The sequence below is a fragment of the Pieris rapae genome, chromosome 14 (assembly GCF_905147795.1).
Source record: "Pieris rapae chromosome 14, ilPieRapa1.1, whole genome shotgun sequence".
Classification (NCBI taxonomy): Eukaryota; Metazoa; Arthropoda; class Insecta; order Lepidoptera; family Pieridae; genus Pieris; species Pieris rapae.
In genome coordinates this window covers 1,506,245-1,532,019 of record NC_059522.1, presented here as the reverse complement: position 1 = coordinate 1,532,019, position 25,775 = coordinate 1,506,245, and the positions used below count along the sequence as shown (strand labels likewise).

General features: G+C 33.2%; 2 protein-coding genes across 4 annotated transcripts in view; both read right to left on the bottom strand.

Annotated features, from left to right (window-relative positions):
- LOC111001140 (proline dehydrogenase 1, mitochondrial) overlaps positions 1–6,002 on the bottom strand; it is a 33,300-nt gene extending 27,298 nt beyond the window's left edge. The window contains exon 1 of the mRNA XM_022270863.2: positions 5,715–6,002. Within this exon, the coding sequence (XP_022126555.1) occupies positions 5,715–5,918 (204 nt within the window). The 5' untranslated portion in view covers positions 5,919–6,002. The remainder of the gene's footprint in view (positions 1–5,714) is intronic.
- A 2,602-nt stretch (positions 6,003–8,604) lies between these two features.
- Positions 8,605–25,755, bottom strand: LOC111001132 (HIRA-interacting protein 3). 3 transcript variants are annotated; one of them, XM_045631042.1, is made up of 16 exons: positions 25,561–25,755; positions 25,261–25,374; positions 24,973–25,185; positions 24,546–24,739; positions 24,198–24,285; positions 23,923–23,973; positions 23,005–23,043; positions 22,547–22,607; positions 22,127–22,208; positions 21,204–21,424; positions 19,025–19,235; positions 17,635–17,709; positions 14,215–14,428; positions 13,191–13,367; positions 12,203–12,359; positions 8,605–11,582 (listed from the first exon to the last, which is right to left on the bottom strand). In XM_045631042.1, exons 2-16 carry the CDS (start codon positions 25,364–25,366, stop codon positions 11,579–11,581), a joined length of 1,893 nt encoding a protein of 630 aa, XP_045486998.1. In that variant the 5' UTR covers positions 25,367–25,374; positions 25,561–25,755; the 3' UTR covers positions 8,605–11,578. The 3 variants fall into 3 exon arrangements, with proteins under 3 accessions (XP_045486998.1, XP_045487000.1, XP_022126544.2); XM_045631044.1 differs by having other exon boundaries at positions 14,215–14,413; XM_022270852.2 differs by having other exon boundaries at positions 24,546–24,718.
- Positions 25,756–25,775: the final 20 nt, after the last annotated feature.

Below are 25,775 nucleotides of genomic sequence, written 5' to 3'. Positions count from 1 at the left end.
TTGATTTATTAAATTCACTGTGTTGACTTATATATTATATTGTAAACCTATGTATTTAATATATTATGTCTAAATTTCCATTGGATTTTACAATTTTCAGCGAATTTTATCCTTGTTCGTGGTGAAATAAAGACGTCATTAGATCGTGTTTCCTGTAAATAGATTGTTTCAGTTTTCCCCTCAATGTGGTGGCATCAGCGCTACGGATATTAAGAGAGCACCAGAAACACAAAGCATACAGAGCAGAGTTAACTCTCTTACTTGTGGTATGTTCGATCCCTGGCTGTGACATGACTTTCTTTCACATTCAAAATTCGCTCCAACGTTCAACAAACAACAGTCTTGGCTTAGACCCAACACGACAGCGTGTGTCAGGCACAGGAGGCTGATCACCAACTTGCCTATTATATCGTAGTTTTATTCTAGGAATACAATGTCCTCACATATAATTATTTAACTATTGTATACAAATATTGGAAATCACATTTTAAAAGAGTAGCTGTGTAGTTTCTTGCTCATTCTTCTCTTCACAAAACTACCTTTTGGAAGGGGCAACGAGAATCAACTTTATTATATATATATATATATATATATATATATATATATATATATTTTATTTAACGTTCAAAAGTTCAATTTTATATGGTCTAATTGGAATACATGATTTGACTTTGACTTTTAATAGATTTACAAATGATCGTAAAATAGATACAGAAATCTGAGGCCTCAACCTAAAAAAAGAAATTGGGTTTGTATAACCCACTAATATTATAAATGAAATAAACAATTTTTTTTTGTTTAACAATTTTTTGTATATTGCCTAAAATATGTAATAAATAAATAACATAATTCGTATTACACATCATTTATACACACGAGTATACTATTAAATATCTACAAGTAAGATTACCGTCAAACCACAGACGTAATAATCAACAACAAAAAGCGAATTCGGAACAGCTGCGACCTCAAATCAAAAGACGGTTCACTTTCCGCACAGACTATAATAAGATATGTTTTTTTTTTGTTATAACATGACTCACTTGTGTAGTGAACTATCGACTTGAGTTATTATTTCGTCTAGTGTGCGTTAAATAAATCTAACTGTTTAGAAGCAACGATAAACTTTAATTCCTAAACTTTGTAAAGTATATATATACCTAATTTTATTGTAGCTTTTTATACAGAATAGCGAACGGGCAAGACGCTCATCTGATAAGTGACCTTCATCTGTCAGTGACTGAGTCGCACGTGCATTGCCGGCCCTTTAAAAATTTATTAGTACGCTACGAGTGTATATGTTGGCGTGAGCCTATACATGTATATCCGTTCACGTTGTTTTCCCAAAAGGATAGGCTTTCATGTCATGGACGCTTGGGTACTGTTCCTTAGTGGAATAAGGTTTTAATAAACAAAGATTTGTGGCAACTTAAAAGTGTTAATAGTTAATTTTATTGAAAATTAAAATATAACTTTCAAAGAAAAATCACAGCAACTTCAAAGAAATCCATATCATAAGTAAATGATAGTGAATATATGACGATTGTATGATGATCGTATCTACGCAGAAATCATCCTACTGAAAGGAATTTAGACTAGACTATTACGTAAATTGAAACGAACCTTTACATAAAAGATTTTTATCTAAAAACGGTTCTAATAATAATTTGTCTGAAATAGCACTTAAACGTACATCCCTATGTGTGGTGCATGTATTAAGACAATATTTCTTCAGCAATTTCATTCACTCAAAATGTTCGCTAGCATAGACATTCTATATGGAATTCATAGGTCATATTGTTAGTTATGGATAGATAGATTTAGGAATATAAGTTTAATTTTTTAATGTTTTTATCTAGAATAGTTGGTGTGGGATTTTGGAATTCTATCGTATTAGTAATTACTGTTAAGATAGAAAAATGTAGTGATAAATAGATAAATAAATAATAATAAATAAATAATAACTTAACATTCAGACCCGAAAAAACATACACTAAATACTCCTGTCAAAACCAAATCATATTATTAGCGCGAAGTCTATCCTGAATCTCACTCTGAATCCCATTAATAATAACATAATAACTAATAATTAATAATAATAAATTTAGTGTTATGTCTAGCGTTTTTCAGACGTCCGTATTTCCCCAGACATCCCGTATTTTTTTTTAGACTTAGTTTAAGATTCCGGCGGGATTGTCTGAGTCCCGTATTCGATCATTCTAATTTTTTTTTTATTAATATTAAATAATTTGTGGATTACCTGCTGATGCAAAATAAACGTTTCTACTATATCTAGCTCAACCCCAATCCACGTTCCTAATATTATGTTGACTGATGTGAGAAATAAATGTATATATGTATAATAATAATTTAATAAAAAGCTAGTTGCGACCGTTTCGAATTACGATTATAGTAGAATTTTATATGTTAAAAAAAATCAAAATTCTTTGTTCCTCAGAATAATAGGCCAAAAATTTTTTCAATTCTTTTCAAATAAAAGGCCGGCAAAGCACTCGCGAGCCCTCTGGTATTGAGAGTGTCCATGGGCAGCGGTATCACTTAACATCAGGTGAGCCTCCTGCCGGTTTGCCCCATGTTCAATAAAAAAAATATCCCAGAAAAATGTCTTAATATAATTTTCTTTTTTAATTATCCCGGGTAAAAAACTAAAATCTCGTATTTTTTGCGTATTTAAGCATTTGCCCCAAGCATTTGCCCCAAGGCTGAAAAAATCTGGCAACCCTTGTTATGTCCTTGGTTCGTAACTATATAGGCCTAGTTTTCGGCAGTGATGGCTTTACTTTACTACGGATTAACTTATCTCAATGCAGCACGCTTGATATGCGTGTACCTTTTCAGAGACATTTATGGTCTCAGGATTAGCAGTCATAAAATATTAAATACCAAAAATTTGTATGGAATGTCGAATTATATTTTCTAGTTATGACATAAGACAGAAAAGCCTTGAAGTGGGCAGTGTTTGACATTTTAATCGGTCTATGGTTACAAAGGATTATCTGTCGTATAATTGTGGTTATATGTATATGGATTGTGGTTATACCTGAACCGAAAATCCTACAATGAAATAAATAAAAATATGTTTAAATAATTAAAAAAACATTAACTTAAGAGTCATGAAAATATGGTTTTAATTAATTAACGATTTAATAGATAGAAAAATTACGGTTTTTTGGTGTTTGAACAAAAATATAATTGGAAATTCCTTCCACAGAGAGCCCATCTTATTTCTATCTTCAAATCTATAAAAAAAATCAGTGGCGCTAAAACCTATAGGTCTTGGCCTCAGATTTTTGAATCTATTTCATGACTTTTTTTAAATCTCATAGGCAAGTAGGTGACCAGCCTCCAGTGCCTGACACACGTCCATTGGTGCACAGCCGGGGATCGAACCTACGACCTCAGGTATGAGAGTCGCACGCTGAAGCCACTAGGCCAACACTGCTCCTTCAAATCAATTATGTTTAAATTGTCCCATTTTAACTTTGTCACTCTAATGAAAAAGCACGTCTGACAATAATGTATAAATTATGGTAATTACAACCTTGCAGGAAACAATTGCAGATAACGATTTCCATTAAAATTTAACCGAATAAATTGTGTGTTAATATTCTACCAACAACCATGGTCTGGATCTTAGATTTCTGTATCTGTTTCATGATCATTTATCAATCTAACAGGCAAGTAGGTGATCAGCCTCCTGTGACACACGCCGTCGACGTTTAGGGTCTAAGGCAAGCCGGTGTTTTCCTTCACCCTTCTAACGTATGTTAAATGCTCAGCACATGGAAAATATACATAGTTATAATTTTCCTTATACAATTGTTTCTATAACATTACTGTGGTCACAAATTATCTGTTACTGCTGTATTGTCCTTATAACATTAATAATTTTCCTACACCATAGACCGTGCATATCTGACAAAAATCACTCAATCATAGCTTTTCCAGCCTGGGAATAAGGAACGAATTCAGACATACTGAAGATACAACTCAGAATGACCAGGGCAGCAGAAAAATGGTTCCAATAACTAAGTATGTACTCTTCTACACATTAGTGGAACCAGTAATGGCAATTTGCCAGCGTTGAAAACCTTACGATCTCCAACTATGCGACCCAAATTTTGAAAGAACTTCATGGAAATAGAGTAAAATCAATAGTAAAAAAAAAATCAATAGTCAAATCGGTGATTTTCGGTATTTTTTTAATACAGAACTGGAAAGACGATTGGACCTCAATCTCACTTAAGTTAGAAGTGACCTTTCGGAGAGCACCGGGCGTCCAGGAAAAGACATCTGTCTGTTTGATGGCCGCATGTGAAATCATACTGTCTAGGGAAGATGGAAGGAGGCTAGGAGTTCCATCAATAACAATATATGTTTCTTCTATAGACAACCCAGACGTAAACGTAACCTAGTTAATATTCATGGTAAAAGGTGATGATTATGATGGCATCATCATAAGTATCATAATTAATAATTTTACTTGCTACGCATACTACGTTTTATACTATTCTACTAATATATTTATCATAACGTTTGGGTACAACAAAATATTCAAGTAAAACAATATAATATAGTCTTAAAATACTCTCAATATGAAAAACGCAATTATATAACTTTTCTTTTCCTGCTTATTTTCACTGTGAAAGACTTTATACGGCTTTCAGATAAAAGCCTCGTTAAATGGAACGGGACTTGTTCAAAAAGAAATGCCTAGCCAGAAGGATTTTAACGAATATCATTTAATTATACAAAGCCTAATATATAATACATTTTTATTTTATTTTTAATAATTTAGTCTTTTTCATGCTGAATGTTATATAATTACGAAAAATGTTTTTATGTGAAACCTGGTAAATGAATCATTTATAATTTGTATTTCAATAAATATATAATAATGATATTTTCTAGTCATTATATGTATAAGTTACGTTACAATGAAAATGTTATATAAGAATACAAAATTATAGTGATAATTACTACTATTTTTTTTAGTATACGTATAAAAAGAATTAGTTAATTAAAATGTTGATTTCATACCATCATTTTTGTATATTTTATACTAAAATAAAAAAGACGTCGTTTTTGTAATTTGAGCTAAATGAGATTTCAGCATGACTAAAATGATTCACCGGTAAGTAATTAGCATTTAAACTGGTTAAGGTAACAAGTCGTTACGTCTAGACGTAACCTGCAGACCGCAAAGGAACTCGGCTGGTTCGGTCTAGATTCCCGTCTAGCCAGCGGACCAGCACGCATGCGCCATGCACATTTACAACAGAAATCCATTTTTCATTCAAGAAAACCCCGAAACGTGCGCCTATTTTATTCCCCCGTCGAATTCCACAGGAACTTATAGGTACGCAATTGCCAATTCTGCCACTTCCTTCAACTTTAAATTGTTTAATTTACCGCTACACTACTTACGACTGTGACGTAACAGGCTGCCCATACTCCTTTGAGCCCAGCCCGAGAATAATAACCCTATCAATACCGCAAAACCGGAATGCGAAACGTGTTCAAGTACGAAAACCCACATGAAAATACAAAACTTCACTCGCCATCACTCGGTACCGGCGAATCAAATTCAAGGACCATGTCTCAGTTAATTTTAGCCGCGTTACGAACGTAAAAGATGCCGGCACATTGTTACCAAGTTACATAAGAGATCAGCTGTTTATGGATTTACTTACCATGTCGTTGTTTTCGACGATCCAATTGATGGAGCATATTTGGTAGACGAAATATGCCCGGATCAGTTCACTGGTCTTTTTACTTTTGAACGCGTCTTTCGGGCTGCTGAATGTTAGATCTAGGTCGTCTTTGCCTTGGGATGATGTAGAAAGCACTCGAATTCCGCGTGGAGCGTTCACTGCCAGCCTACGTAGCAGAGCCATGTTTAAAAGCTCCGCGCACTGATCACTAGAATTCACACACGTCCGCCCGGCTTGGCTGACAACTGACAACTGAATTTGAAAAGTTGAAAACAGTGACGTATAACTAGTAGCGCTCGATACCACGTTAGGCTAAGCGCGCACGGGTTACTTTAAGTCACCGTTACATTAAAGATTTTGTCACTGTCACGTCATGTTTATAGTGGAGTCCGCTCACGAAGGGTGACAATAAAAAAACTTTTTTGAAATCGAAGCGTCATTTAAGGATTATAATTAACATGGTTTGCCGATATGGACTTCGAAGAGACCGTCGTTCTGGCATGCGCACGCAGTGTTCCAATTTCAAACCCATCGGAGGTGTGTCTATGTTAAGGAACATGATAGGTGGATTTTAGCAGCAATGTTTGTTTCTTTGCTAACTTCACTTTATTGAAGTATCGAACAATTTATTGGACTCAATGCTGAAATACGATCAATATAGTGAGTGCAGTAGCGGCAAGCGCCAAGCCGTAAATCAATTGATTTAATACACCGCGCGCTCCTTGCAGGGCGCAAGAATATTACACTTACCATATTTCTTTTTTACTTTTATATTTAAATTAACTAAATTGAGTATGGATTTTACAAGTGTAAAATTGAAAAATAAACGAACGCAATTTTCAAAAACATAACTAATTAATGTTATCTCTAGGTATTTCCATTTTCTTATTTCTACGATAGGATAGATAAAATAACTTATAAAACATTTGTTCACTCGAATATTATTAACTGGATTTCCCGATATTTGTAAGGTTTTCCCAATTAACATTCTTTTTTTTCTAGTGATTCAGGCTCGTTATCTAACTGCCAATAATTTTCAGACATAGTAGAAGTATCGAGAATAAATTTTCCGAGCAATTTTATTGAGTGAAGCTAATTCATTATTGGATTCAACATTTCTACAAAATTGGTACCTATAGTTACATACATACAAGAATCATATTATACTAATATATTAAATCTGACGGAGGTTATTTATGGTTGAACGCCCTAATTACAACTACTTTTTTGAACTACGAGTTGAATTGAAAAAAAATATTTTTAGAAGTTCATTTATTGTGAAAGGATAATATATGAGTAGCATCTAGCTACGAATTGACTCATCCTGTTTCGTTTTCCGCTATAATGCCTACTACTTATTTTATTATTAAGTTTTGCGTAATCGGTCTGCAGCAGTCGATAAACAGTTTATCTGTACCTGTATTAAACATATAGTTTACAGAAAATAAAAAATGAATTGTAGAATATATAAAAACATCCAGAATCGTAGTCAGAATAATATTTGTATCGGTAATGCAATAGTGTCACGCCCCATTATTGGGATATGAGACATTTAATGGTAAGTACTGATTTCAGATAAAATTATCTTTGTCGCTAAGGAATATATCGTCTCATCGATTTAGATGCATACCTTGTCTGATAATGTATTGAAACGATAGCTGTTTAGATACTCTAAAACCAATCACACACTTCAAGAAGGTTTTATAATTATACTACATTGGAAATGAAATGTGACAGCATAGAAAAAAATATTTGTTTAATCAATGTGAAATTCAAACTAAACAGGTTAATAAAAAAAGTTTTGACATAACAAACAACTTAATTGTTTGTAATATTTAGACATTTGACATAGCTAATTATGAAGTTCTTTTGTCTTTTTACCGGGTGCTTACTGCTTGGACAAAATTAATTTACGACGGGCAAGACATAACACCTTTTTATGAGAAAGACATTGGTTCACTTTTTGTCACTTTGTGACCATTTTCATACAAACTTGTTTTGCAAATCAATATTAACACATTAAATATAACATTATTCAAAACGTAGGCAATTATTATTTTTGTGAACACAAATGAATCAGAACAAAAATAAAGATTGGAATAGTTATATTTATTTAAAGATTCTATATTGATTTCTACGAAGTAAATTATCTAAAGTTTGATTGATTTCATACCATTTCGGTATTACATTATATCAAAGCTTTAAGTGTATATGTGGCTTAGAATTTCCACTTTTATTTTGAAGTGGAATTTTTTTCGTTTTTCCGCCAGAAATTTCCGTTGATAATACTTGAAAATGTCTGACTGTCATGTCATTTGATTGCCGTATTAAGCACGCTACCAAACACAGCTGTTTTAATTAGGGCTGCAGCGTACAGTTCAGGAAAGCGCTGTGCCTTGACTCCTTAGACAACGGGGTGTTAGACAAGAGGAAAATAATATGAACACAAAAATGATACAAAAGTAGTGTTTAACATGTCTTGTAGGCACGCCTAAAAAATAAATTCCCTAAAATGGTATTAACATATGATTCTTCATACGCCACTTTTTTGTGATTATCTTAAACACATCTATAAATCACCGTTAAGTATTAATAAGCTCTTTCAAAACTTTTTTATTGTTGTGTAGCTCCGATGTAACGGGAAGATTCAGTTTTACCAGGGACTGGTCTGAAGGCCTCAGTCGCTAAGGACGAGATATACATATATATGTATATATCTTTAGGGACCAGAACAACAACATTAGCACGTTTCAGGTTATGACTTCAACGCAGTGTTTTTGCTTGGAGTCGCGATGTTAAAATCGTACATAAGTACGTGACACGCTGGTCACTATGTATCAGGGTAAGGTAAAGAAATAACACACAAACCTTCAGTGTATAGCGTCTTTTCTTATTCACTAAAATATTATATTTTTAAAATATATACTTGACTAAATATACCTCTACGGCCTATAAAATGCTTCGAAACTAACGACCGTACTAAAACATCTATCTTAACCTAACTCACTTACATCAACCTACAAATTTTATTTACAATTTGATATCGGTATGCACTTAATTAGTTTGTCGCTTCGTGTGCGCTTCGGCTCGTCCATATTAAATTTAGAAAAAATATTTTTTTTTTTAAATTTTATTAAAATTAAATCGAATCTGCCTCAATACGTAATAGTTAAATCGAACGTGCATGTATATTAATGTACTTATTACAATGAACTATAGCTGTGTTAAATTTTGCGAATTAAAAATTACTGCGCAATCTGTAAATTAATACAGACTTAGAAAGTTGCTAGCTAGTAATAAAACAAAGATGACAAGGAAAAAAATCCTTTTGCAACAAATGATTTACGTTAAAAGCAAAAAGCGCAAATTTGATATAATTCATTAACTAAATATGATTGAGATTCACATATAAAAATCGTGAAATAATATGCTCTTTAGGAAACCTATATAAATGCTAGTCAATTAATAAAATAATATAATCGATAAAATTATTATAATTCTTGATTTATTTTACCTTAAATGTAATAGCAAGGTTTAGAAAACTCAATTTGTAGTCACAATAGTACGTACGCATGAACGTATACACGTATACGCACGTTCACGTATACGCGTACACGTACGCGTACGTACGTTTCTGAACCTCGGTCTAATTTTGTCATCACAGCACCTATTTACAAAGCCGATATCCAAATAAAAATTCATAACCTGTACAAAATTAATAGGACTCGCACACTATAATATTATATACATCAACTATTAGTCACTAATGTCCAACGACTTGGTGTTATTTTAATAGTTATCTTTTAAACGCTACATGTATAAAAATTCTATAAATTCATAGATACAGATTTAGTGAGAACATCATCAGCATGACGCCATTTTAGCAATTTTTTTTCAAACGAACACGTGACATTTAAATGGTATAACGCAATCCACTAAATCGACATCTATGCTCACTTAAATATTCTGCTAGTAAATAAAAGACACACACATACAATAATTATTGTTTAGGCACAGACGAACATTTCTGGGTGCCAAGCCATCTACCTAATGAGCGAGGGTTCACATTCCTACTTTAGCCAATATAAAATAAATTATCCGCTATATTATGCTCTCCAAGTATTGTCTACTTTGAAGTCAAGCGCACAGGCACAGCAGGCCTATTCTTTAATACCCATATTCAATCACCAACTCGAAACTGTGTTGGTGGTTGAACAGCGTTATAAGTGGTAAGCCTGCTGAAACGGAAGTACCCCAAAAACGAGGTGACAAATTTTACTAAATCCTAAGGAAATTGCGGAAATCATTTCAACTGTGTAGCTTAAAATGATTTCCACAATTAATAATATTCTGAAATTATTGCAAGTTCAAAATTATTATCTTATGTATTGAGGGTACTTCGAGTTTTACGCTATGTAATCTACCCACATTTTTAAAAAACTCTAACAAAAGCGAAGCTAGGCTAGAAAAAGGTGAAGAAAAACTTAATAAAAACATATATGTATATATTTTCTATAGGATATATGTTATAGTTATTATTTTTTAAATTAAGTTTAGGGAACAAATTAAAAACTCTGTAAACAAAAATTAAAACCAATATAATTAGTTTTATTTGCGTTTTTTATTTGTGATGTGATGATTTTCTTCACCTTAAAAATACATATAAAAACCAAATAAATATGTATAAAATATAATAATTGCAGACATTATTATCCCTCACCTACCATCAGAGATGATAAACGTTTGGTGCAAAATTTTGAAGCTCAAATATTGACTAGTTTCTGAAATACAAGTCAAGGTTGGGTTTTGATTTTGTCGCAATTCAATAAATAATTTACGGTAACAAAAATCACAGTGCAAGCCTTAAGTATACATTGTAACACAATTGAACCAAACGTCATCACCCCTGTAACACACGCTTATTTTTTTTTTTAATTTTGACCTAAAATTAGTAGGAAATTTTGGGACCAATTTGATCCAAGAAAGCTGAAGTGACTTGTTCCAAACTAGGTGTTCCGTGAAACCAAAACCACATCTACCATTAGAAAGAGACAATCGGCTAATCTCGGAATCGTATAGCGTTATCTCTGTCGCACACCATCATGTTAATACTTCATGCGTACAACAATCAAGTACTTAAGTTCCGAATGGAAATTTTCCTAAACCATAAATCTAATAATTAATGGACTATTTATAGACATTACTTAATAAAAACCTCAATTCGTTTAGTTATAAAGGTTTATGTAATACAAATTATATTTATTTAATTCTAGGCATAAAAAATCAGTTTATAATCGTTTCATGATCATATGTTCTGTGCCTGACGTGAATAATAAATGCATTAATTTTAATCCATTAGTGCACAGCCGGAGATCGATACTACGACCTCAAAGATAACAGAAGTTGAAGAGAGAGAGAGAACGTTGAAGCCACTAGGCCAATGCTCTGGGCCTAAATATTGGGTTCCGACTGGCTTTTAGATCATTATGTCTGTTTGTTTGTTCGTCTATAACAAACTAAGTATCTCAAATAACAATCGTCTTGAGCGCTGTCTTGTTAAACTTCATACAGAAAGTTTTGACAGTTGACAGCTGTCAGTTTGATTGACATTCTATAGTCGATGGCTATATGTATTCTGTGAACCGATTCCTTTAACAGTACATTATTAATTAATAAATTCATTTTCAGCATTGGTTTCATCGGAACACCGATTAGTTATAGATTTCTAGGCCCGCAGAAATCAGAGCCACCACGCTTGAACCCGAACCTTTGTCGAAGCACTTTCTAGAAGGTCCCACCACTCACTGTACCGATATTGTCTGTCCTGCCACTGGCATTGTGGATTACCTGTAAAGGGAGCGATTTTACAGTTAAACTTATTTAAATTGTTATTTTAACTGAGTGTTATCTAATATATAAAATTCTTATGTCACGGGGTACGTAATCGAACTCCTCCGAAACGGCTCGACCGATTCTCATGAAATTTTGTGTGCGTATTGGGTAGGTCTGAGAATCTACACACCACCTATTTTTCATCCCCCTACCACCTAAGGGTGGTAGATCGTCCCTTATGTTTTATTTGTTAATTATAAACTTTAATTTTTTGCCAAAAAAACATGGCAAAACAACGTTTGCCGGGTCAGCTAGTTATATATAAGAGCGCGACCACACGATGCGGTAAATGTGCGGTGCGGTGCGGCGCCGGAACCCTGCCGCAAAGTCATCCTATACAAATTACTATACCATATCACACCACACATTGCGCCGCCGCTTAGCATCGCACCGCAACGCCCCTTATGGCACCCTATAGCTGGAAATATTTGCGGCGCCGCAACGCACGGTTACCGCATCGTGTTAAAGTCTTTCCAGAAGAAGCTTACCAATTTAAAAAAAAATAATAATAATTTCACTCGATTCTTAGAACACAAAAAAAAAATGAAAATCTGTTATTTATGGTCAACACTCACTGCGAGTCAGACTCGTCATTGACGCTGGACCGCAGCTTGGAGACCGTCCTTCTCGCCGCTGGGGTTCCGTCTTCCTCATCCGAAGATATGACGATACGCTGACGAGGCTTCACGCCCGTCGCGCCGCGTGTCATTCGTCTGGCCACTGCCTCCGTGCCTAAAAAAAAAATGTATTTATTTTAGGATTTGTCGACAAATCCAAAAAAAAATTGTATTTATTTTAGGATTTGTCAACAAATCCAAAAAAAAATGTATTTATTTTAGGATTTGTCGACAAATCCAAAAAAAATTGTATTTATTTTAGGATTTGTCGACAAATCCAAAAAAAAATTGTATTTATTTAAGGATTTGTCAACAAATCCTAAGTCTTGATAGAGAGGAGCAGTCTCTATGGAAATTTAGCTCTGAACACATCTGCTCATAGTCTAGCTGACTGATTTCAAGATAAAGACTTATAAAAAAAATTGTATTTATTTTTTGCTTTGAGCTCACTGATTTTAGTTTTTCGTAAGATGGCTATAAACAAAATTATTATTATTTTATTTTGAAGATAGATAAGATAGAGAAGAAAGATTGAAAAATAGTGCCGAAGAAGAGAGACACATAAAAGAATTGGGAGGAGATCGTGTATTGCACTCTTTGGCAATCTGAGACAAATCTTTGTTTTTAATTTCTATTATTATTTATTACTAAGATGTTATATGGAACATAGTGTAATGGTTGCAGCTCCTATCAAACGTTATTTAAAGCAAAAAAAAACTTGGCGATTAAAAAGAGTGGCGAAGAGTTAATTGCCAGTTCTTCTCTTCCGTTCTACGCCCTTGATTTAAGAACTGGCAGTAAATGTAAAATAAGAAGCATTTATATATTCCTTTTTGACGTTTATAAGTGTACATTATGTTACCTACATGAATAAATGTTTATTGAATTTGATACTGTACTGGAAAGCTATATTTCAAAATAATTTTAGTTCTAGAAATAAACCAACCATCCTCTTCCGACTTCTTGGCTTTCGCATCCTTCTTGGCCTGCTTCTCTTGTTCCTTCTTGTCCATTTTCGCTTGTTTTATCGCCCTACACTTCTCCAGCGTGGGCTTTCCCTCCAGACCGGCAGCTTCCAGTAATTCCTGCATTTTCGCCACCCGCTCCTTGTTCTTTGTGCAACCTGAGCAATCACAATTAAACTTCAGCCTTTAAACGAAAATTTAAGAAATCTACTAAAACGGTACTCTAAAATATCATAAATAATGGAGGGTAGGAAAAAGTAAACGTATAAAACGCCTTGGAGCGCATTAAGGGTTGCCACTCGTACTTTATAATAAATTATAAATTATTTCAGGTAATTCGTAAAATCGTCAAACTATTAAATGGAATTTATAGATTGACGCTGCATCGATGTTAAAATATAAGTTGTAAAGATGCTGTGCAATTGTGTCTGATTTGTAACATTATTTATTCCTATTACTACAGTAACTTAATACTAATGCAATAGAAAACTTATTCATATAAAAAATCACCTAATAACATATTTTTTATAGAATCATGTGGAAACGGGTCATCTGATGTTAAGAGATACCAACCATAAACACTCTCAATGCCAGAAAGCGCGCGACTGCGTTAATATTATAAAAGGCCGACAACAATAACTATATAAACATAATTATAAATAAAAAAAAAACAAAAGTAGGTTACAAGTTATTAGGCAACGGGCGGCCTTATAGCTAACAGGCCATTTCTTCCAGGCAACCCTATTATGGAACAATTAAATAAACACCTACAGAGGGTAGAGTACAAGAAGTGCATAATTAATTCACAAAAAGAAACTCAAAACTTGCATCTATACCTAAAATTAAAAAAAAAACTAGTGAACAGTTATTTATTTATTTTGTACTCCTACAGCTAACACAAAATACATATAAATAGCAAACAAATACACCGAGAACATAGCCACAGATGGAGTATATGATTTATTTATGTTAAATAAAAATTCTGAATAACTAAAGAATACTCGCCTTCAACCAGCTTCTTATAGTCGAATCGAATGCCCGCAGCCTTGCAGAACTTCTTCATATCCGTGATGCCCGGCTGCCTCAACTCCGGGGGCACCGGGGGCCTCCCGCGGCGACCAGAGCCTGGGGTGCCAGGCACTGCTGGGGTACCGGGGGCCTTGGGCGTTGAATTCCGGGACCCCTTCGGTCGGCCAGGCCCGCGCTTTAGGGGTTGATCCTAATTATTTACGGTTCATGTGTAGTAGATAGTTTATTTAAAAATATAGAAGTGATATTTTTTTGTAAGCTAATTATTACTATGGTTAGACCCACATGATCATGTACCGGTATATGATCACTCCATGCATTTGTATATCTATATTAACACTGTATACATGCTTATGATAATAAAATAAATATATAATTTGCGTTTACTGCACAAGACGTTATGCGACAGAATTTCCATCTAAAGTTCTCATATGTTACTAAACGAATACATCAACCAAGAGCAGGTATTTTTCCTCGATCTCCCTTTCTCACTCTCTCTCAATCGCTCTTTCCCTTTTCTTCGACAAAAACGCTGCAAATCTTCGTGACATTTCGAAGTAATTTTAAACCTCATGCGCCTAAAGAAGTTTAACTTCAAAAACATTTCGCTCTCTTATTACAAGGGCCTAACTGAAATTATAAGTAAACTGAACTTTATTTGCAAAAAATTAAATCTGGGTTTAGCACTGAGAAAAAGAAACAAGACAACAATACGATAAACATTTGCGTCTCTCTCACACCCCTGCCCCAATTTTACCGATAAAATCACTAATTAGTGAAGTGTGTTAAACATAGATTAATTATGATTAAATTAATTATATTCAATACTGTTCAAACATTGCGCAATTCGTCTTACTGAACAAATGATTCATATTTGATTAGAAATGTATTTAATTATGTCTAATATGTTATTCTGCATATTCCAGCATATTCCTGCATAGTCCAAAAACAATTTAACATAACGATCAGGTTTAAAGTATAAGTAATTTAAACTTATCTAAAATTTAACCTAAACTGTCAAATAACAGTTATAGGTATTACACAACTTTTTATACTAAAGCGCAAGTTAAGATATTAATCTATCGTTATTCATACTAATTATTTTCAATTATAGTGACATTATCAAATAACAAATCTGTAGAGATATAATCATATTATATAGATATATGATAATCATGACTACTTTTGTATTTTAATCAAAATAAGCCGGAATAGAATCAATCAAAAACTTGAAACGGATTTTCCAAAAAAATCGGTCGTATTATTATTTTTATTTAATAATAATAATAATAATAATTTATTTATTGCACGAATATGGTATAAAATGTCAAGGTGGTACAATTGTCAGTCGTTCGCATATTCTGCCACACACAGTGGCGCGCAAATTTATCTTAGTTTAGATTTTACATTATTAGTCAGATTCATATCAATTAAGTCAATTATCATACATAATTAAATTTATATAAATTACCATGTCTCACACAAATAATCGTTTATTGAGTAGTACGTTTTTTCTAAAAGTAATGCACTAAGTCGCTTTTTAAAGATTCTTGTCGGAAGATCTTTAAGTTCTTTCGGTAATCTATTGTAAATTTTAATTGCCATACAGAAGGCGTTTTTCCGAAATAATTCTAAATTTATTTTTGGCACAGCCAATTTCTCCCCATGTCTACTACTTACTACATTCGATTTAAAAATATGTATATTTCTGTGTACGAACAGGGACATTTCTAATATATAAATACATGGAAGAGATAACACTTTGAGTCTCTTAAATAGAGGCACGCAACTATCGATGCAATTTGCTCCACAAATTGCTCTAATACATTTTTTTTGGGCCTTAAATACCCTATTCACTTCGACTGAATTTCCCCAAATTATAATTCCATATCTAATTATAGATGCAATATATGCATGATAAGCAGCTAATACCGCAGCATGGTTAACAGTTTCCCTTAGTCGTTTTAACACAAAAACAAAACGGTCTATTTTGTTCTGTAATTTTTCAATATGTGATTTCCAATTACAAAATTTATCTATCGTTATACCTAAAAATACACACTCGTTCATTATGTCCAGTTTATTGTGTTTATATTGTACGTCTATTAGTGTTTTAGAGTTATATGTCTGAAAATGAATTATGTTAGTTTTGGTCATGTTTATTTGTAGGTTATTTGAATTCATCCAGTTGATGGCGTCGTCTAGAGATTTAATTAAGTTGTTTTTTAAATCTTGGTCGTTTTTGCCTTTTATTATAAGTGTAGTGTCATCAGCAAATAGTATATTACAGCGACATAGTCGAGAATTTTTTTATGATTACTCGAGATGATTATCGTGAAGCCATTTATATGTGCGGCTTATTTATTTAATATTCTTGCCTACCAGACTCATGCTTTAGTTCCTGACATCAAAACTAAGAAAAATAGTATATTAGTGTAAACTTTTGTTTAGATTTTGGGTTTTTTGAAATATATTATATATTGGATTGTTTATTAAGTTACATTAAGTTATATTAAGTGTAAGTACTACTTAGTATGTCATAGAACTTAAAAGGGATGTACTAAAATGTATATTTAAGACCAGGAACTTAATAAAGGAAATTTTTGTTTTTTTTTTTATATTTCAATACAAGTGCGGAAAGCCAATTGCAAAGAGTTCCGATAAATGTTGACAGTCGGAACAAGTTGCAATGACGGTTCCGCGCGTGTACTGAACGACTACTTTTAATACAATTGCGAATAAATTAAGCAATTTAATAAAACTATTAGCTTTTTTTCTCCACGCAATAAATTCGTCGCACGTAGATATGTAGCGACTTTTTACTTATCCGGTAAAATATTCTCCGAAGCATTTTGTGCAATTATAATGAGTTCGGGTGGTATTAATTCAAATAAAATATCGTCGAAATCACTTATTTTGAGCAACAAACTCGCAAGAACATTTTTGGAAAATGGCGCCACCCGTAAAATAATATAAGCAGAGTTTTTTTTGTATTCTTAACCCATTCTGGGTAGGCAAAGGAAACTATGCCCAAACAGCCCATGTCTTAGATTTTTTTATTGATATGAAGTGAAATTTAAAGATGAAATGAAAAGAAACCTAAACTAACTCTCAATGAGCTAATCAAATCATTAAATCTGATATTGAATCAAATTATTATTACTATTGTTTTTTATAGAACAGGGGGCAAACGGGCCACAGGGCTCTCGAGTGCGTTGCCGGCCTTTTAATATTATATAAATTATTATCTTCAAAATACACTAATTCTTAACAATATTTAATTTAGATTCCCTTTAACATTACAAATAACATTTTTAGCTAAATTATCAGCGGATACATATATTCTATTGAGTTTGTTTGAATTTTGAATTTATAGTTGGTATGAAATATAATTACCTCATCACTTTCCTCGGAGCCACTTCCCGATGACCCTGACGACTCATCATCAGATGATGAATCCACTGTCGTCACCTAGAAATCGTTTAAACATTGTAATTTTTTTTTATTAACACTTCGTTACATTACTATATAAAAATTGAACATAATTAAATGAAAATGAGTGCAACTGGCGGCGTTTTCTTTTCCAGGCAACCAGTGTGAGTGAACAAAAAAACATGTATTAAATTACATAAGGCAGGCAAGAAGTGCAAAATACATATCAAATATGGAAATAACAGGAAAATACTATACTGATACTGGATTCGTGAAAAACAAACTGTAAAAAAAACCTCAATTTATGCGTTTAGTTTAATTGTTGGCCTAGTGACTCTCCTACCTGAGGTCGTAGGTTCGATCCCCGACTGTGCACCAATGGACTTTCTGTCTATGTGCGGATTTAACATTTGCTCGAACGGTGAAGGAAAACATCGTGAGGAAACCGACATGTGTTAGACCCAAAAAGTCAACGACGCGTGTTACTTTAACTAAATCAATGGAGTTACACCCCGAGAGCAAAGTAATCTCTTCTAAATAAAGTAAAAGTAAATCTATACTGTTAAATTGCATAATTAACATACTATTATTTCACTCAAAGTCTATTGTTATACGCGAGTGGTTAATACAAAGTTGGATTAAAAATCTTCTATTATTTAAAGTACCCGATGATCCAGGAAGCGTAAACTAATGTTAAATATTGATGATGATAAACACAAATAGTACATGGATGACCAGCTTTGTTCGGTTATTTTTTTTTTTTTGAAAATTATATAAAAGTACGAAACATACTAATAAATTGATGAAGTATGAATATAATAATCGAATAAAGATAATTATATTCAAATTTAAGTTTTTATTTGACTGACATCTTTAAACGAGCAATTCTATGATTAAGTTGATAAAACACGAATAAAATGGCATTTTCTAGAAATGATTCCTAGCTAGATCGATTTATCGCCCCTGAAACCCCGAAACTAAATTTCATGAAAATCGTTGAAGCCAATTCCGAGATTCCAATCATATATCGATCGATCGATAAGGCAGCCCGTTGCATCTCTTGTAATTTTTATGTATTGTGTTATTTGTGTTTCTTTGCAACGCATTGTGAATAAATAATAATATTTTTTTTTTCTCCCTTAAACATTAACAATAGTAATTCATAATATAGTGACAGTATTGGGAGACTGGTTTCCAAACTAGGTAAGAACCTGTAATATGGATAACCAGGCTTCCATTCCATAGCAATAAGGAAGTTTGTAAGGGATTGTGTATGTGAGTGTGTGTGTGAAATAAATAAATTAATGTTGATAATGACATGTACTTGATGTAACCCTGTTTATTATTGACTCACCTCACCACTGACGACCCCACGTAACTTGGCAGCAGCCAACTTGGCAGCGGCAGCCTTTTGGGCTGCGATGTGGGCCGCCTGGCTGGCCAGTCTCTCCCTTTCGGCATTCGCGTCATAGTAATTGTACAGGACCGACAGAGGCACTGGTACGTCGCCGAAATACACCTCGTTTGGTATGTGGGAGGAATCCAGGCAATCGTCACTCCATCGCCTGGAAATTACATATCAGCCTTATCCCCACGATTGCTTTTACATATAATATAAATTTATATATATAATTCTTCTGTGAGTGTGTATGTCACTGAACTTTTTTGGAACCTGGACCGATTTTGACGAAATTTTTTGTGTGTGTTCAAAGGGATCTGGGAATGGTTTAGATTCACAATTTTGTCTGCTGGACAATGTTTTTTTAATTAATTTTCAATTTATTAGTTGTTGTTGATTTTGGAATGTTTTACATTGGATCCGACGGACGGCGCTACCATCGCAGTGTCAAATTTTAAATAATTTTCGAATTTTAATTTTAGTCTGTCCCGAAAATTAGCGCTGCGATCAAATTAAAAAAAAAAGTTTTGTTATCATTGTGTTATTGTACACCATGTGCTGGATCGTTAGATATTGTCATAACATTTAAATAATAATTTTCATCAAAATGGTCCAGAATGTTTTAGCTTATTAAAAAAAAGTTTGAAATTTTCAATTTAAAGACGTGTAGACAGGACAACGCCTATCGGGTCCGCTAGTAAATATATATATATATAATAAAATAAATTGAATTTATTTGCAAGAAAGTTGTACATTTATCAATCAATTTTAATACCAGCCATATAAAAATATGCATAAAAAAATCAACACAACTTCAAATTACCAAATTCAATTACGACACTGTGCACTCAATAAGAAATTATCACAAAGTCATAAAAATAAGTTACAATTTTTTGTCATACTTATGGTGTAAATACTGATCTATAACTTCCGAGGTGATTAAATACAGTGTATACTCTATGGCTTTCTTTTATGGCGTTATAGAGATTTCGTTTAAACGTACACATCATGAACACACCCCACATACACACCATCACGTACATACCCACACTTTAACACCATCACACAACACAACTAATTTAAGCTTAGTTAAATAAATTAAATCACAATCAGTCAAATGTATTAAATAATTTTTGTTTGTTTGTTCCCTTTTATAAATCTTTTTATTGTTAAATGTATCATGTATTCCATCTTTGGCTTTATTCTCAGTGTATTTGTTTGTAATTATATATAATTTATGTTAGCTGTAGGAGTACCAAATAAATAAATAAATAAACTGTACAAATACTATTAAAATATACATATCTTTGTTTAAAACATATCAAATAGCTTTATAATTTTAATAAACAGGTGTTAGTAAAAATCTTAAGATATTGGCACAGTTGAACTGTCATTTTCATACAAATGTCTATCCACATAAGACCGATCCGACCAATCAATAGTTTGTATGGACAGAAGGCTATTACAATCCGTCGATTAGTTTTTAGCACATTTTTATAAATATTTGGATTACGATGTCTATCTCAGATGGTCAAAAATGGATTGAAACGGCAACAGTCAAGTTTATTACGGGCTAGGATAGAAAATAAGTAAAAACATCGATCTTTGCGAAGATTTAGTTATTTTAGCAACTTAAAAAGTACTTTTTTATTCAATTGTTGTCGTTGTCGATAGTAGGTGTAATGCTATGTAGAGTGAATCGTTGTATGGAAGATAAGCTAAACCAACCATAGACAATTTGACGTTTAGAGAGATTTAAGAACCCTTCAATAAGTAAAATTAGTTTTTTTGTTAACCTAGAGTTAACCCCGCCCATTATTTATTTTATTATGTTAGTTATAGGCTAAAAGTTTTAAAGTTTCAAGATCTTAAAAATAAAGTGTTTCATATAACATTACTACCGCCACCATACAGAACTCTACTTTGCACATTTTTTTTTTATAGAACAAGGAGTAAACGGGCAGGAGGCTCACCTGATGTTAAGTGTTACCGCCGCCCATGGGCACTCTCAATGCCAGGGGGCTCGCGAATGCGTTGCCGGCCTTTTAAGCATTGGTACGCTCTGTTCTTGAAGGAAAATTTGTGACGTCATATTTTCTTCTTTGTTTTAGGATATCTAAAAATAATGATCTACCTTCTGAACTGTATCCCCGAGAAATCCTTCCTAAACGGCCTGACATTGTACTGGTAGGGCACGGCCCTAGGCCTCCCCACGGGCGCGGGCGTCCTCGCCCCGGGGATGCCTGGAGGCCTAACAGCGGGGAGCGCTGTCGCAGCCCCGGGGGATCCTTTGGTTGGCGTCCCGGGGGGCTTCGGTTTGTTCGTCGAGCCTTTAGGACGACCTCGTTTCTTCGGCTATAATAATAATAATAATAAATTTTTAAATCAATAAATGAGTATGAGACAACCCCCGTAAGTAGTCAAGAGACACTTGTGTTGGGGTTGGCTCGCTACTTCCCTTAACTAAACAAACTTTAACTAGATCTAAATTAACTTAATCTATGAATGCGTGTATGTGTGTGTATGTGTGCATGTGTGTATGTGTGCATGTGTGCATGTGTGTGTATGTGTGCATGTGTGTGTTGTGTGTGAGCGAGTGTGCACGCTGTCAAGTACACAATTCGGCCCGTCAGTTCCCAGTTCCTCGTATGTTAGAGTTCTCAGCCACCCTGCTACAACCTTGTAAAGCTATGTATATAAAATTTAGATTTACCAATCATTGGAAAAAAAACATCTATTGTCTATTCTCAGATTGTGACGTCATTAAACGTTTTTAAAAATTCGTTCATTTTGCTATACTACATTAGATAGTAAGCTTTTCCTGGAAAAATAGTTTCTATGTTTTTCCTTGCAAGTTTTTCATCTTTAAAATAAGTTAAAAACTTTCTTGCATTGGTCCAGCATCTTCGATTATTGCCCTTAACATATTTTGAATTTTTTTAAATTATATAGTGTAAGGATTCTATTTAAATAAAAAACCTATATAATACACTAAGACATACTTCTATTTTTTTCTAAATCTACAGCCTTGTAATCATCAAGAGAATTGAATTATACCTCTAATCCAGGTGTGATTTTTCCAGGAGTAGCACCCCCCCGGGATAATTCTGGACTACTGAATGGTTTTCTTTCTTCTTCCCTAAAATAAAAAAAAATATATAATTAACTCTTTCGTTTTCATTAGAGTAATTTTTAAATCTAACAGGCAAGTAGGTGATCAGCCTCCAGTGCCTGACACACTTGACTTTTTGGATCCAAGACATGTCGGTTTCCTCACGATGTTTTCCTTCACCCTTCGAGCAAATGTTAAATGCGCATATAGAAAGAAAGTCCATTGGTGCACAGCCGGGGATCGAACCTACGACCTCATGACAGTCGCACACTGAAGCCACTAGGCCAACACAAAACAAAAGTTGGCAGAGACAAAATAGTACTTATTGAATACGTACTGATGTTTACAAGTTACAGAGTACTTACAACTTCTTGATGGGAGTTCCAGGATCAAGAGGTCTCACTTCGCCCGATATGACACCAACTTCTAAAATCGAAAAGTAAATAATTTTCAAAAATAAAACATCTCTCACTCAATTGAAGATAATTGAGAAATGGAAAATACTTAATCGCTATAACACTAACCAATATTTGATATTCATGAAAAAACACTGTTTTTTTTAATATTTTTATAATACATAATTTAATAATTTACGTAATTTGAAATTTTTATTAACATTTAGTGTTCAAAATTGTCATATATTTTGTTGATAAAGCATTATATATGTTGTGGTAAACTTTAATAAAAAAAAATAATTAAAGTACTGTAGAGACTGTGATGAAAAGAGACGTCAGTACTTGAATGCCAATTTATATTAAATTAAATTTTAACAAATTCTCATCTCTCAAATCAACTCCATCTACTTAATACAAAATATATGTACCTGGTGGCTTTTCACATTCTACTCGTGGTAGACCATCATCTAAAATTAAAAAAGGAATTATTATTAAAAGGCCATCATCTAAAATTTAAAAAAAGGACTTATTATTAAAGGCCATCATCTAAAATTAAAAAAAAAACTTATTATTAAAAGGCCATCATCATCTAAAATTAAAAAAGGAATTATTATTAAAAGGCCATCATCTAAAATTAAAAAATGGACTTATTATTAAAAGGCCATCATCTAAAATTAAAAAAGGAATAATTATTAAAAGGCCATCATCTAAAATTAAAAAATGGACTTATTATTAAAAGGCCATCATCTAAAATTAAAAAAAAATGATTTATACATACTAAATTAAATATATAAATGTATTTATTTACATTTCATTTTAATCAATTTTTGGCGCGTCTACTTGCATTTGTATATTGTTAGTGTGCTTAATAAACAAATGTACCCTAAGCCAAATCTGCCAGTGGCTTTTGACACTTGCCAAATATGAGGCTAATAAATAACGTGGCGAATATCCAAAGGAAATCATATATTATCTATATACTGTTGTATATTCTCCAAATTTTGGCAAATAAAGAATTTTTATTATAGTGTATATCCCAAGGGATAGGTATAAAACACTCAGGATATATAAACACCTAACTGCATTTACTATTCGGTCTGTCGGACATCATTCCCAATATATTAATTACAAACTCCGACTGTACTGTGGAGTTTTGTCTAACTAACAATACATTTGAAGTACATAGAAAATGTCTAAAATAAAATAAAGTTACTAAATTTCTAAAAAAAATTACTTTATAATGTTTATTTGAAATAATTTTTAAGGAAACAATCAATACTAGTTCAGATAGCCTTACATTTACATGATTTATATTATACCAAAAAAAATAAAAACCTTATAATTACCTTTAGCCTGTTGATCTGGTTTTGACATTTCCAGGGGCTTCATGGAGGCTTCTGAAAATATATTCATTCAAAAAGTTCTACAATATTTAAAGATAAATTATGTTCCAAATGAGGTTTTAATGGTATTTTAATTACTTATATTTCGGACAGAATTGTTGATGTTCATTAACACAAAACAGTGCAGTAGCTACACTACATATGAAGTAGTCCCTCAACAGAAATTTTGTGGATATTTTTTAATTATTTTTATATAAAATTATTTAAAAGGTACCAACCTCTTGATTTGTCGTCAACTCGCATATCGTCTGGTTTAAAGATATCTGTTTTTATTTTTATTTTTGGTTGCTCTAAGTCACCCGGTTGCTGAAAAATACATATATTGTGTAATATTGGGCAGTTAGGCTAAGATATTAATAAAATCTTAATTTATGCATCCATGATATTATGTTGATTTTAAGTTAAAAACACTTATATATTTGTTAGTGAGGTATGACTTATTTTTTATATTACATTACTATTACTTAGCATCAGGTGAATTTGCCCGCTGTTTACCAAAAAAACAGCAAACTTGTTTAGTCATTTTTTAGACCTTTAGGTTTCAATGAAAATATTTATATACTTACAATCATCTCTGCTTCGGGATGTGGTCTTTTCTGAGAGTCTGATGGCTCCAATTTAATTTCTGGTTTCAGTTGTTTAATATCAAGAGGTTTCTGAGCATCAAGGGGAGGTAACAAGTGTGGCTGTGGGGGCCAGGCAGATTTGTGGATGCCCACATCCGGGGCATAGCCTTGCACTGCGGGTTTAAACAACATACCTAATAATTATTATTGAGTTATTCCTTTGTACAATTATTACTATGTATGAGTCAAATAAGGTATTAAGTTATTGGGTTACTAATAAGATGGATTAAATATGAACAATAATTCTAAACAACAAAAGCAAAATTTTCAATACTTTGTCTATCAGACTACTTCTCTACAAACTTAGCAGAGTTGTATTGCTGTTTCAACATAACTACAATAATATTGTCAACAGAATGCAACTCACCCATATGCGACTGTGCCATGTGAAGTTGTGCTTGCTGTTGGGGAAAACTTTGATGATGTGCATAGTTTTGATGGGCTGGTGGAGCATATGATAAATTTTGAGGAGCATATCCCCCTGGGGGCGGAGGCCCGTAAGCTGCAAATGCATCCGGTGGCGGATAGTGGGTATTATATGCACCGGCGTACGGCTGGTATGGTATTTGGTGGCCGTTATCTAGAAATCATAACAAAAGGTAATTAAGGTCTATTTACATATTTCCCGCGCAAAAATCTCATTTACCAGACTTACCTAGGTAATTTAGCGGGAGCCCGTTTCCTTGGACAACGCCGTGGCCTGGCTCACCCTCCATTCTGAGCCGTTTCTGATTCATCGCTCTTTCAGCTTCATAATTCATCTTTGTCACTAGAAACAAAAGCCGTGTAAAGATCAATCACTTACAAATACATTATGGCACTCTCTTTTATTTCATTATTACGAACTACACGTTTATTTTGTAGTATCCACGATAACTATGACAGACGCCAACCGGACGCTATCACAAAACACAGGACACAGGTTATGCGCTCCGCAAAAGCAAACATAGCGTACCTTTGTTAGGCACTGATTGTTATTGATTTTAGTTAATACAGCCACTCGGAATCTTATTCACCATATATTTGTACATAATCGAGAACAATATAAGTCAAAATAACAGTTGCATAGAAAATATGCACAAAATTCACATTAATGACAGTGAAATTAGAAAAAAACACATATGAAGCGGAGTTGGTGTATTTTTTTTCTCCATCCTTTGATATTTTTAT

Coding starts and splice junctions, on each gene's coding strand:
- LOC111001132 (XM_045631042.1), bottom strand. CDS start 25,366: ATGAATTATGAAGCTGAAAGAGCGATGAATCAGAAACGGCTCAGAATG. Junction 24,286..24,545: donor ATCCCGAAGCAGAGATGATT/GTAAGTATATAA, acceptor TGTATTTTTCAG/CAACCGGGTGACTTAGAGCA. Junction 12,360..13,190: donor CAAGAAGTCGGAAGAGGATG/GTTGGTTTATTT, acceptor TTTTTTTTTTAG/GCACGGAGGCAGTGGCCAGA.